The sequence below is a fragment of the Mesoplodon densirostris genome, chromosome 8 (genome assembly GCF_025265405.1).
Source record: "Mesoplodon densirostris isolate mMesDen1 chromosome 8, mMesDen1 primary haplotype, whole genome shotgun sequence".
NCBI lineage: Eukaryota > Metazoa > Chordata > Mammalia > Artiodactyla > Ziphiidae > Mesoplodon > Mesoplodon densirostris.
This window is the reverse complement of record NC_082668.1, coordinates 76251852-76266701: the sequence shown is the minus strand read 5'-3', so window position 1 is coordinate 76266701 and position 14850 is coordinate 76251852. Positions and strand designations below refer to the sequence as shown.

Genomic DNA, 14850 nt, shown 5'->3' with positions numbered 1-14850 from the left:
CACTGCGAGTTCAGCTTTAAACTCTTCCTCTCCAAACACAGAGAAAATTATATATATGTGTGTGTGTGTGTGTGTGTGTATATATATATATATATATATATATATATATATATATTTGTTTTTTACATGTATATATATATATGTACACACATACACATATACACACATACATACATATATTTTAAGGCATGGTTGATTCAAAAATAAACACCTCATGGACCAGAAATGTAGCAGAAACTCGGAGTAGTTAGGCCCAAAGCCTCTGTCTTGGTGGAATCTGGGTCTAGAAACTCAAAGGTAACCAAGATTTCAGTTCCTGAAGGGCAAGAGATAGGGAGAGGTGAAGAAGACAGACCAGTGCTGGAATCCAGGGATTGAAGAAGGGTGGAAACGCTTCTGCTGACCACTGTCTGGGGCTGTGGACTATCTGCTGGGACATGCCCAGGAGGCAGGAAGATCGACCCAGCCTGGAGAGCAGTACCTGGGCCAGGGAACCACCAGCTGGCTGGCCAAGATCAACACAGGGCAGGAGCCTCGATTTGGTTTTGAGAAAAGTCTCTGATGGGACTTGAAGGTGGCAGCAACTGTATCTATAGAGTTTAACGTATGGAAACAGAGAGTGATACAAAGCTGATTTGATATGGAGGAAAGGAAGAAGGAAATGGAGCAAAGTAAAAAAAGATGTAAGGTAAAAAGTACAAAATAAAAGCACATAGCATCCAAATAAATGGAGATGGACCAAACTCACCTGTTGAAAGACAGATTCTATCTATCAAGCATTAAAAAAAGAGAAGAATCCAGCTAATTTTGTTTCATCATAGACATATTAAAACAAAAGGATATAGAAAAGTTGAAAACAATATGAAACAAATCCTATCTGATATGTTATTTTTCCAATTTCACAGGTGTTTATTATATTTCTGCCACAGATAAATTTCAATTTTTATGAAATCAAACTTAACAGGATTTGCCAAAAGGAAAATGACTTTATTGATGTCATACTTAAAAACACCTTTCTTACTCCATTTTTAAAAATTTCCATATACTTTCTTCTAATAGGTTTGTGGTGTTTTATTGTTAAATCCTTGATCCACAGAGAGCATGATAAACAGAATATAAATATACATAATATATATAAATACAAATATAAATTTGGGAAAGCGGATACTTCAACATCGCTTATTAAATAACCAATAATGACAAATATGAAATGCTTTTACCATATCTTAAATTTTATGTATTCAGATCTATTTCTAGCCTCTTACTTTTGCTCTGCTAATCTCTCCATTCCTTTAGCAAACTATTTTAATTAAAGTAGCTTTAGAATACACTTCGATATTGATAGAGCTCTATCTGCTTTATCATTATTCTTTTTCAAAATTAATCTAGTGAATCTCAAAGGCTGAATTTTCCAGATAACTTTGGCACAGTTTCTCGAATCCTCCCCACCCTACTCCTGCCAAAGACAGTCACTATAACGTAATCACTAAATTACATCAAATTTCCAGATTAATTTTAGTAGCAATTTGCAACCTAGTCTAATTAGCAGTCCAGTAAGTAGCAAACTTTCATCTGCTGCAATTCTAGTGTCCTGAAATAGGATTTTCTCTACCCTCATGGTGGGAGAGGGGCACTGGTAGAAGGCGGTGGAGATCTGTAATTCCCAAAATGCACTATCTTCCATGGCTCTCCCTTTTCTGCAGTTTTTAATGCAATCAAAAATGCACACACCTGCTCCTTTCCACAAACCTTTATTTATGCAGAAGAGTGTTGCTGTTATCCTCCGTTATGTCTGAGAACCTTGAGGCTCTCTGTAAGGTTAGGACACTTATTGAAGGTCATGGACCTAGTAAATGACGAAGCTGACTGATCCCACTTGGTTCTCATTTCATAGCTTGTGTCCTTACTCGTTATGCTATACTGTCTTAGACTCGAAGGAACTGTGGTGAGAATTCAGGAATTACTAGCCAGGCACCATTCATAAACTAGAAGTACACATACATTTTTAAACAAGAGAACTACAATTAATGTTTTCTTCTAGCAAGAGGCAGTCTTCTCTGGAATTTTGAAGCCATAAAGTTTAAGTTTATAAATAAGATTTTAAACCAAAATTGTACTGGTTGACCCCTGATACATACAGGTAAATCACATAAAATAACAAAAAAGAGCTGAAAAAAACATCTTGAAGCCCCCTGAGGGAGTGACTATATTTATCAGAGTCTCTTCATTCCAGCTCTCTTTTGGGGGCAAAGTGCCTCCTATATCGTCGTGCTTCGAGGCTGGGGACTGGCCACAGAGGTTTTAAACAGAGAAGCAATTCCTATTGATCCTAGAGACCTGCAGGAGAACGCGAGGAGAGTTGTGCATATTATGTTTATAAAATAATATTCCCAAATGAAACAAATGAAAAACTGATTCCCAAGAAAATGCAGATGGTAAGAATGCAAATAAATGTTCATTATGAAAACTTCATGACTTTTTCTCTTCCTTCTATGGTCTTTGTTTATCCATTACCAAAATTGCATTTGGGCACAATATTTCATCAAAAACCTTGTGAAAACATTTTTATATGAGCCTTTTAACATCTAGCAGTTCCCCCAAAACTTTGATGTCCTGAAAAATCTAATTATTACTGGTAACTTTAAAAGATCACAGCAATTTATTTTTGTCAAATGTGACTAAAGATTAATGGATACAGTCAGGAATAATTTGGTAAAAACATATCAAACGCAGAGAAAGCAAAATTTGTTGTTAAGTGAAGCATCAAATATAATAAAAGAGCAAATTCCATGAATGAACAGCAACAATGCACAATTCATTAACCAAATGCCCATGATTATTTCACACTTCAGAGGGCTAGTGATACGATCAGAAATTGTAGTAAAAGGATAAATATAGATTAACTTCAGCATCTCTATACATTTTAATTATAAATGCTACCCTCAGAGGGCTACCAGCATAATAAAGGAAATACAAACTATGGTTTATCCATCCTTTTTATAAATCGTAACTCCGTATACATCAAATAAGACAGTCAGTCAATTATTTTAAAAGACAGCAATTGAAATGCCAGGAGATACTGAAAGTACATCATTTTCTTAGCTGTTACTAACTATAAGTATTAAAAATCTTGTCAACATTCTGGGTCTGAAAACTCTTATCTTTTCAAAATCATCATCACTGTCATCACCCACAATCGTCTGCTAATGTACTAGGTAACATTCTTTACTGCCCAAAGGAAAAATGTTTGTTCAGCAAATATTAATAAACTATAAGCTCTTCAAGGGCAAGGCCACATCTTATTAGTCTTTATATTCCCAGAGCTGGTTCAGCAGTTGACTCACAAGTAGTATTATTTTAAACAGCAGAATGAAACAAAACAAAAAACCGGAAACCACCTAAAGAGTCATTAACAAGAACGTCTTTGGGATGAATTTTTTAGCCATGAAAAACCATGAATACCATATACATGTAAAGATTGATTAACTATGCTGTTATTTGAAAGTAACACACTGCGAAGTAATGACTACAGTATGATCTTATCTATGTTTTTAAAAAGATATCTAAAAAATGCACAAAAGCAAATATAGGTGAGGCTTTTCAAAAGGAGAAAAGGAATAAAAGGCACTTAATCAGTAGTTGCCTTTTTGCTACTGCAATCACGGTCCTAACTCTTTGAGGGAAGCTGGCTTTCCAACTCCCCTTACCTCCCCCTACCAGTCCTAAGTTTCCATTTAAACAATTTCTTGCCTTCATGGAATCTTTTCTCATTTTCTCCTTCTGTCATTGATACCTAGTCAGTTCTCAATTTGGGACTCTACCCTATCATGTATGTTCTCTGCCCCAACTCTGAGCAATATTAGACACACATTGGGACACACACACACACACACACACACACACACACACACACAGATATCCTTTCCTAACCAGAGCAAAGCAACCCCTGTTCCTATCACATTCTCTAAATCTTTTCTACATCCAAGTCCCTACTCCTATCCATAAGTAGCACATCTCACTTCTTTTTGAGTGTTTAAGAATAGCTCTTCAGAGTCACACAGACTCCCTCTTTTATGCCTTAGAATCTTTACACTTTGTATCTGTCTCTGAGAAATGTCTCTTCTTGCCCTGCCAAAGCTAAGATACATGTTTGATATCCCATGCCTCGTATTTTCCCGAGAGCTTGTTCCACATGCAGCTTTCTATTATTTGCATCTTAAGGCTCTCCTCTGAGTCTATAGAAATATTCAGATGGCTCCTATCTTAAAAAGAAAAGAAAGAAGAAACAATTCTTGCACATATTGCCTCCCTTATTCATATCCTACTATACCAGCAAGTTACGTCCTTTCTGTTGTATCTGTCTCTAGATCTCTTAAAAGTTTAGCCCCGTGCCTGCCTCTTCCTTATTGCCTATCCTTTCCTCATCACGAATGCTCTTCACTGTCTCAGAGGGCCTGTTCAGTAAAGTCCAAAGGCCTTTCCCCGGTATCCCAGGCCCAGCACAGCCTGGGTGATCCCAACTGAAACACGGGCTGTTTCCCACACACACTGTTCCTCTCGCATGCTCCCTCAGATTGGCACACTTTCAGCAAGCAATGTTTGCCTACTAAAACTCTACCCGCGCTAAATAGCGGCTTGCTTTCTCCAGACCATTCTATGCAGATATAACAATGCCCCCAAGCCTCCTGAAAGGCACATATTCTCTATAGGGTAACTCAGTCTACTACAGAACTACAGAACTTGGAGCAGCCTAAGGGTGGAGCCTGGATCAAACATCTTTGTATTCTCATGTAGTACTTTGAATATTGCCATGCATAAAGCAGGCACTCAGCCAATATTTGTTGAAATGAAAGAAAAAGAACTGCTGTATACTTCAGTACATAGCATGAACATAAGTGGAGATAGCAAGAAATATTTTTCTGAACCTACTGGGGAAACGATCCTCTTGGACATAGAAAATTGTCATCTGGTAACTTCTAACCCCTGGGGTAGTCCCAGGACAATTGGGGCAGTCCCAAACGAGACCTCCCATTACACTGCCTGTGTGTCTTCTCTTGACACTCTCTTTCCCGGGACTCCAGGGAAGAGTGTTGAATTCAAACACCTTGAGGTGACTTCAACTCTTCTTTCCATCTGCCTTAGTATGTCCCAGGATAATGCAGCTTAAATTATAAACTATGGATGGAGACAGAATTATATAAATATTAGGGTCTGCCAGGAAACTGAGTATGTTCCAGGACTTATTATTGTGAATTTACCATTATTTGGAATTGACAGAAAGGACCTAGGCTGTGATGTCTCCATGGATCAAAACTCAAGTGGGGGTCCTGTGCAATCACAGTAAATCTAGCGTACTTTTTGGCTTATGTGTGCCTAATCTCACGAAATTTATTTCATTTCTGTAAGACTAAAATCTACCAGATATGCAAAGTAACTAAGTCTAGAGTGGGTGTGGTAGTAACTTAATCTGAGAAAAATTATTCCATGTAATAAACTATTACCATTGAATATGAAACTGCAAAGAATACTGAACCTCATATAGTAACTAAAATAATTTGGAGTCAAAATTCCTTGCAGCAGTACCCAGTCCAATTTGATATATCTAAAAATAATCACAAAGGATTATTTCTCCAGGACAATTGGTTCTAAAAGTCTTTTGCCTTCATGTTATTAATGGCAGCTATAATACTATCTACAATTTATTGAGTTTCTACTTTGTGTGACAAGCACTGTTTTAAATCCTCTTCATCATTATGCATTTAATCCTTATAACAATCATTAACGGAAGATATTTCTTTCCTTATTTGAAAGATGTGGGACCTTAGAGAAATTAAGTAACTTGCTTAAGTGTATGTGCGTGTGTGTGTGTATACACATACATACAGCTGATAAAGCAGCTCAGCCAGGATATGTACTCAGATTTCTTTGATTCCAAACTCCACACTAATAACCACAGGCAAAAGAAGCAAATCATTAAATATATCATATGTAAGAGCATTGGTGTTCCATACAAAAATTTCTTTCTTTATATATCCTGTTGCCATTTTGAAAGAACTTCTCATAATATCTTTCCTGAAGCTGACTAATAGAGTGAGACAGAACTACAGGTTAGCAAGTCTTTTCCATTATTCAGTTACCTGAACTAGAGTTTCCCAAACTGTAGTCTGTATTTCATTGGAAAAGATTATTTTAATAGAGAAACAAAAAGAATTATTTTAATAGATTAATTCGTTTTAATAGATCTTTTGATTAAAGACAAATCACTGACATAAATGTGATTTTAGGTGATACACAAATAATTTTATTTCACATAAATGTACTTTACTGTGTATAAAAAAAACTAACCAGAACATCAAATCAATGAATTCACAGGAAGATAAAGTTTTCTTTTTAAATAAATTCATTTCAGTGTAAAAGACAAACTATACTTAATTTCAAAATTGTGCAAGTACCTACATTTTAAAAACGGGAAGGTGCTTCACAAAGAATGGAAAATTAAGCAATGCAACAGAAACGTGGCTTCCCAGCACGGAGCGCACACTGTGTGTTTATATCAGAAGGACAGATGAAACCTCTACCTGTGTTACATCCACCCACACCAGAACTCACCTCTGGTGACTGCGTCCAGGGCACAGCCACTTCCTGTTGCTCCTCCTCCAATGACAAGTACATCGAATTCAGATGTGTTTTTCAAAGTCAGTATCTGAGCTTCTCTGGAAGGAGGCTCCCTGTTAACAGGTTCTGAGACGTAGTCTGCTGCTTCAACAAAGGCCAGGTTCACCTGAGGTAAAAGACCATTTTCAAATATGCATCTGGAAAGCCAATTTAATAAATTTTACGATATACTAAAAAAAGATTTGTAATGGAGATAAGGATAACCAGAGCTAGACCAGAGTCTACAGTCCACATGGAGTGAGTGATAGAACCAACTGCCTTGGAGAAAAAAAAAAAAGTCCTTAAAATTCTGTGAGGTTTTTTTTTCCATGAATCGTAACTATTTAACCGTGGAACACCTGGTTTCAGATTCAATATCTCAACTGATCGTTTTGGTTTCATATACAACCAAGTTCAATTAATTCCCACACTGTACAGCAATTCCCAAATACCTTGTCTAAGACAATTTATAGGAGAACATAAGGAAATGTTTTACCCGGTAGCAGCCATTCATTCAGATAACATTTAAAAGTGTAAAAAGGAGGAGGAAAAAGCACTTTATGCCTTTACGCAATTTCTTAAAAGTATATGTTCTTCATTCCTTAATTCCCCTGACAAAAATATATTCTTGAGTTTGGGGATCTATAAGTTAAAGTCAGTACAATTAAAAAGAATCTGTTCAACAGACGTTATTATCCAGTTTAAAATCAGCTCTGGCCAATGGGAATAATATTATATAAAGATTTTAGGCAGAGGCTTCCCCATTCAACGTTTTAACAGAAAGTTATAGATTTTATATATTTAATACACACTATTTCAATTTGTGAAAGCTTTAACAATAATATGATTAAAGCCAGCCATAGTCCCCTAAATGATAATGACCTTCCTTATTTCTAGTTCTTTCATTAGAATATAAGTTATCATCCTAAATCAAAAATGATGCTAGTCTTTATATATAAAAAAGTAGTAAGTCAGAGTCAAAAGCTTAGAAAAACAGATATGTATCTGTTTTTTCTCCAAAATGCGAATACTAGGCTCGTTCACTATACTGAACAGTGCTGGTCACTGTTGCTCTAACAGTTAGTATTCCACAGATATGTGGCTTCTATTTTCTTTTCTTTAAATCACAGCATCAGCACAATCCACAAGGGCAGCGTTCTTCCCATTCTGCTGAAGGGCCATGTATGAAGCTCTGAACCACAAGGCCAAGCTTCTTCCAGAAAAGGTGGTCTTAGCTCTGACCAAGAGATTGTTCTGATAAGTGATTTTTTATTCATTTAAATAAAATAGACCAAAGTGCTCCTTACAATTGGATTTAATTATTATCAGGCCAATTGGATTTCTATTTAAAAAAACCTAAAAGCCATAGAGCACATTGAAAGAAACCTGGATTAGAATCAGAGGGCCCTGGCTTATATATTAGCACTTGTGTTTACTAGTAAAGGGACTTTTGACCGATTATCTCTCTGGCTTTGGTTTCTTCATTTGCAACATGGGATGAAACCCCTGTGATGTCTCTATCTCTTTATCTTTGGGTTACCCTCAGTAAGGGAATAATGATATGAAAGTAGGTAGTAAACTATTAATTACACCAAAGAGGAGTTGTATTATTGTTAAATAATGTGATTACTTAATAGCAGGGAACAGGAAACTTTCAAAACATATTTTACTAAGTATCATAAATACAAAACGTTATAATCTGGTACCATAATTTTTCAGACTATTAATTCAGATTCCAAACCACAAAAATCTTGCGCTTCCTTATATAACTCCTCCTAATTGTCTGCTAATAACCATTTCCCCATGTTCATATTTACATGCATTTAAGGTAACAAGCTAAATAAATGTAACTGGCTAGGTGCTGTGGAGAATATAAGACGCCTTTCAGTCATGGTCTTCGTTTTCCATCATCAAAGGAGAAGAATGAAAAAGACCATACACACACACACGCACACACACACACACACATGGTAAACACATACAAGAACAAATGCCAAAATAGAGGAAAAAAAAAAAAAAGCACCAAGCTATGACCATTCAGATTAGAGAGGGAGAGTCTTTCATCTGAGGCTTTCAACTGGGCCATGACAGATGGATAAGACTTGAACACGAGACTGACAAGTGACTAAACTGCCAGAGCATTTTCACACATCAAAAGAATTGTGCTGACATTTGCTGCTTGGTAAGTTTTCTAGAAATAGTTGAAAATAAATGTAAGGACGGTACTATGGTAGAGTTCATTAGAACGTGGCAATACTAACAGACCCCATTCTACTCTGCTCACAGGTTGCAACCATGGAGATTAAACTCAGCAGAATTCTTCTTCAGCAAGTACACCAGATCTGATGGGCATTTCTCATGTCTTTTGTGCATCTCTCCACTGACTATGCTGTTTCTCCTGTCCTCATCCCCTGCCTCATACTTCTCATCGGTACGTTCTAACCTGTCTCATCTTAACAAACAGTAAAAAATGTCTCTTACATATATTTCTAACAATCAGCCTGAAAATTCTGGAAGTAACTGTGTACCCTTGCTTTTCTACTGCCTCACCTCCTATTCACTCCCCAACTCAAGTTTAATATGGATTTTCACATACACCAGCACCACCACCATGACCAGACCACCAACACTGACCAATGTCCACTATGCTGCCAAACCCAGTAAGCACTTTTCATCCTTCATTTCAGTTGTCATCTCAGCACATTCACTCACCTCAGCATCTGGAAGATGGCAGTCTGAAATGACCTCTCTCTCTCTCTCTCTCTCTCTCTCTCCCTCCAGTCTCTTGAACTCACTCTCTAGTTTCCTTTGGATGTCTGTCTGCTGTCCAACATTAATCACTGAGGTTCCTCTTGAGTCTGTCCCATTCACTCTTCTCAGATGACTAAAAACTCTCTCTAGGGAACATCATCTTCCTCCATATTATCAGATATCTTTCATACCACCCTGACCCTCATTTATGCTCCCCTATTCCAGAACCTGGATGTCAAACTTCCTACTTGGCACCTTCATTTCGATGTCTCACATTATCTCAAAATTCTACTGATAACTTTATCCCCCCAAACCTTTTTCCCTATAAATTTTCCTCATTTCAGTGAAGGTACCATTATATATCTAGTTGCTTGTGCCACTCTCTTAAGTCTCCTACCTGCTCAGTCATTGAGTTCTATAAATTCCACCACCTAAAAAAATTCTCACATCTAGTCACATCATCTTCACTGCCTTTCAAGTCCAGGTATCTTCCCTTTCCTCTATATTAAAATGATATCCTCCTACAGGTCTTCACACAGTTACCATTCCCCCTTCCAAGTCATTCTCCATACTGAAGGTGGGGTAATCATGTAAAAACCCAAATAATGTCATTTCCACGTGTAAAACCCTTCAAGAGCTTTTGACTTAATACAACATAAGGTAAGCATCTTTAGTTTCTAAGATGCGTCATAGTTTTTCAGAGTAGCTTAAATCTAACAAAGAAATGGACAATACCAAGTGCTGGTGGTGATACAACACAATTGGAACTGTCTTATATTGCTGATGGAAATGCAAAATAATCCAGCCATTTTGGAAAACAATTTGAGAGTTTCTAATAAAGGTGAACATACACTTACCATACAGTGCCCCCCCCAGGTGATTTACTCAAGAGAAATCAAAACCTGTGTTCACACAAAAACCTATAGGCAGATATTTACAGTGGCTTTATTTATAATTGCCAAAAATTATTAGAAACTCGAACATCCTTCAACTGGTGAATCACTAAACAAACTCTCATGCATCCATGCACTGGAATAATAATTGACAATAAAAAGAACAAATTACTGATAGTCACAACAACATGAATGGATCTCAAAAGCATCATGCTAAGTCACAGGTTGAGAAATTATGGCTTTCCACCCAAATCTGGCTGCTACCTATTTTAATAAAGTTTTACTGCAACACAGCCACACCCAATCATTCATGCCTAGTACACGACTGCAATAGCAGAGTGGAGTAGTTGCAACAGAGGAGGTATGGCCTTCAAGCCTAAAACCTGTACTGCTGGTCCCTTCAGAGAAAAGTTTGCCAATCCCTGTGCCAAGTGAGAGAAGAAAGACTCAGAAATCTACATAGGGCATGATTCCATTTACATGATGTTCTGTAAAAGCAAAAGTATATGGTCAGAAAAGAGATCAGTGATGGTCAGGGTCTGGAGATGTGGTGGGGAGGAATGACTACAGAGAACATGAGAGCTTTTAAGGATGATAGAAATGTTCTATATCTCGACTGTGGTGGTGGTTATATGACCATACGCTCTTCTCAAAACTCACAGAACTGTACGTTATAAAGGGTGAATTTTACTGCATGTAAATTACACCCCAAGTCATACCTCAATAAACTTGACTTAAAAAAATAATAAGGGGCTTCCCTGGTGGCACAGTGGTTGAGAGTCTGCCTGCCGATGCAGGGGACACGGGTTTGAGCCCTGGTCTGGGAAGATCCCACATGCCGTGGAGCAACTGGGCCTGTGAGCCACACTGCTAAGCCTGCGCGTCTGGAGCTTGTGCTCTGCAACAAGAGAGGCCACGACAGTGAGAGGCCCGCGCACCGCGATGAAGAGTGGCCCCCGCTCGCCGCAACTAGAGAAAGCCCACGCACAGAAATGAAGACCCAACACAGCCAATCAGTTAATCAATCAATAAACAGAAATGCTGTAGAATTATTTTTAAATAATAATAATAATAATAAGTAACGGGCTTCCCTGGTGGCGCAGTGGTTGAGAGTCCGCCTGCCGATGCAGGGGACACGGGTTCGTGCCCCGATCCCGGAAGATCCCACATGCCGCGGAGCGGCTGGGCCCGCGAGCCATGGCCGCGGAGCCTGTGTGTCCGGAGCCTGTGCTCCGCAACGGGAGAGGCCACAGCAGTGAGAGGCCCGCGTACAGCAAAAAAAAATAAATAATAATAATAATAATAATAATAAGTAACAATATACACAGCAATTATGCACCAGGCATTATTATTAGGGTTTAACTTTTTTCATTCACTTGATCTTCACAATGACTCTATGAGTTAGGTACTACTATGATTTCCATTTTACAGAAGGAGTAACTGAGACACAGAACTTAAGCACTTGGCCTGTGATTATACAGCTGGTATATGGTAGAGCTAGGAATTGAACTTATGCAGCCTGGTGACACAGACTAGTTTTACATCACTACAACATACTGATTCTATGTATAATTTGAAAAAAATTAAGAAATAGACTAAATAGTTATAATAGGATGAGATATCATCAGTTATCAAATGCAGAAAGTTTGGGGTTTTTTTGTTGTATGGTTCTGTCGTGGGGGTTTTGCTGAACAATCCTTCCAAAAATATATATTTTTTGAATATACGGCACTACTGAGGGTAATTTATTTAATTTCTGACACTACATTTAAAAGAACACTTTATTTTTGTTTATTTTTTTCATAAAAGCTGGAAAGTGTTGCAACTGAGAAGCTAAGCACCAAGTTTATTTTAGAGGCAGTAAACACAGCCTAAAGCCCTCCTTATAATTATGACAAGAGAAAGGCTCATTTGGGCTTCATATGGCTTTGAGTCACAGAAACACATCTGCACTCTACCTCCCCTAGAATATGTCGATTGAGGAGAAATCAAAGAAAAGCAGTAGGAATAAAACAGTAGTGGTAAGTAACAGCACGCTTTAAGAAAGGGGGCCTTTGTACTCCAAATTTTCTCAGACCTGCTAATCAAACTTCGCAGACAAATTAATCAAGGCAGTTGATTAAACAGGAATCTGGACTGATCCAGAGATTCTGGGAGAAGGCTTGGAAAGGCAATATGCCCTAAGTCACCTAAGAAGACACCTCACGCACCACTGCACTTCCTCATCCAGTGGAGGCCCTCAAGGATTCTACAGACTGGAGGACAAAACAAAAAGATGAAGAGGAAATTATAATATTGCTTAACAGGTGGATTAAAGATAGAGAAGAAGCTATAAGAGCCATGGGAGGCATGAGCCAGACCTGAGAAGGTTTCCTGGAAACCACAGCTAAATCAGGTCAAGAAAGACTAATAGGCATTAGCTGGGTGAAAATGCCAGGAAAGGAAGTAGGCACAGCATGTGCTAAAACCAGAAGTCATTGTAGTGAATTGGTCAGCATACTAGTTTCTTAAAAACGTGAGTTACACATCCAATATTTAAAAATTGTTCTCCATATCTGTGAGTCTACTTCTGTTTTGTAACGTTTGTTCATGGTTTTCAGATTTCACATATAACTAAAAATATACAGTATTTGTCTCTATCTGACTAATTTCAATTAGCATAATACCCTCCAGGTCTATCCATGTTATCACAAATGGGAAGATTTCACTCTTTTTTTATGGTTAATATTAACCATTAACCATATTGACCATTGCATATATATACCACATCTTCTTTATCTATTCATCTGTCAGTGGACAAAGGTTGCTTCCATATTTGCCTATTGTAAATAATGCAGCAATGAACACTGGGGTGCATGTATCTTATTGAATTTGTGTTTTTATTTTCTTCAGGTAAATACCCAGGTCACCAGAGGGGAGAGGGTGGGAGGATGGGAGAAATAGGTAAAGGGAATTAAGAGGTACAAACTACTAGTTATAAAATAAATAAGTCACAGGGATGTAATGTACACCACGGGGAATGTAGTCATTAATACTATATTAACTTTGGTGCATAATCTATAAAAATATCAAATCACTATGTTGTACCCCTGGAACTAATATAACATTGTGAGTTAACTATACTTCAACTTAAAAATAATATAAATAAATAACATAAATTGCTATATTTCACATAAAAATTAGGATTTCTAGCTGAGATCAATCTTCTGAAACTGAACAGCAGCTGCTGCCCTTAGGCAGGGCTGTGCACCCTTGTTAGCCCAGGATTCCCACTGACTGGCTTCACACTTTCATCGTCCCAGCCTGGCCCCTGCAGGCATATAAGTTTGCTAAGCCTGGCCTAAAGACAGGACAAGTCCAGCACTATCAGATTCAGGATCTATTACCTAATTCAGCCACTGACGTCGGAAGAAAGGAGAGCCCAAGACACAAAGCAAACTGCCTTGTGCCTAGCCTAAGCCCAAGTACAGATCCAAAACAAAAAATTCTTATCTTGGTAGAATTAGGAGCATACCTAATATTTAATATTACTCTGATGTTGTTATTTCTGATTATATTTAATTATCGTGAGCTGTGGGGAAGTAGGTGGGGTTTTTTTAACTGGTAAGCAAAGGTTCCTCTACATTTTGAAAACATAAAATTCCTCCAGCATTCTGATAGAAAACATATGGCTTTTGTCAAGAGACTGGCACATAGAACACCTATACAGAATTGAAAGCCGAGTTCATAATCTTTGAGAGTTTACATCCCAGAGAACAAAATGGGATTCAGAATGAGATCAGTTTTACTATGTCTGTACACCATTAGACTTGCAAATTTAAAAAAATATATATCCCAGACATTTGCAACTTCAGGTGAGACCGAAAACAAGATCTAATAATTAGTGTCTATTTCTGAAAGAAGTGCATACTTAAAGACCACATGCAATTAACAACCAGGTTGTCCTTTAATCATGTAGAGTAATAATTGGAGAATAAAGTAGGGCTTCATGCAAATCACTTCTTACTGCAACTATCACTCTCTCTCTCTTTCTCTCTCTCATTATGTGATTGAATTATATATATTGATAATGGAATCATTAGATTTAAGGGGAATTGCTTCATGTTTTGTTGTCACTGAAAAATACTATATTTCCATATTCCTGGAAAGGAAATGCAATAAGCATCTCCTTAGAATGAATCCTAAGATGTTTTAATGACCTTTCACCTCCTGAATCACTTTGATTCTAAACAGTGGTGTTTCTTCTTATACTTACAGGACAGTAAGCAACATTTCTCAATATAAACGGACTGGGTGAGGGATTCATGATTACTCAGTAGGAAGACTGGCTAATGGGTGGACCGTCATCTCCACTGGGGACCAGACAAGAGAAAATAAGACAAGTCCATCTTTCTAGGGTGGCTGAGAAAAGAGCTGTAGCTCACGCTGAAGGTGCTATGGCGCCTTTAAGGGGTTGTGATTCCTTTAAGAAATCGCAAGGAAGCACTTTTAATACCAATCACAACATAGCCAAATCATTAAATTATAAAACTCTTTTATAGCTGAAAAATAG

The 14850-nt window shown here is 37.6% G+C and overlaps 1 protein-coding gene across 3 annotated transcripts in view; it reads right to left on the bottom strand.

The window, feature by feature from the left end:
• The window catches only part of GPD2 (glycerol-3-phosphate dehydrogenase 2), a 155297-nt gene that overhangs the window by 72009 nt on the left and 68438 nt on the right, over nt 1–14850 (bottom strand). For all 3 annotated transcript variants that reach the window (XM_060106452.1, XM_060106451.1, XM_060106450.1), the window contains exon 3: nt 6610–6781. In XM_060106452.1, the coding sequence (XP_059962435.1) occupies nt 6610–6781 (172 nt within the window). The remainder of the gene's footprint in view (nt 1–6609; nt 6782–14850) is intronic.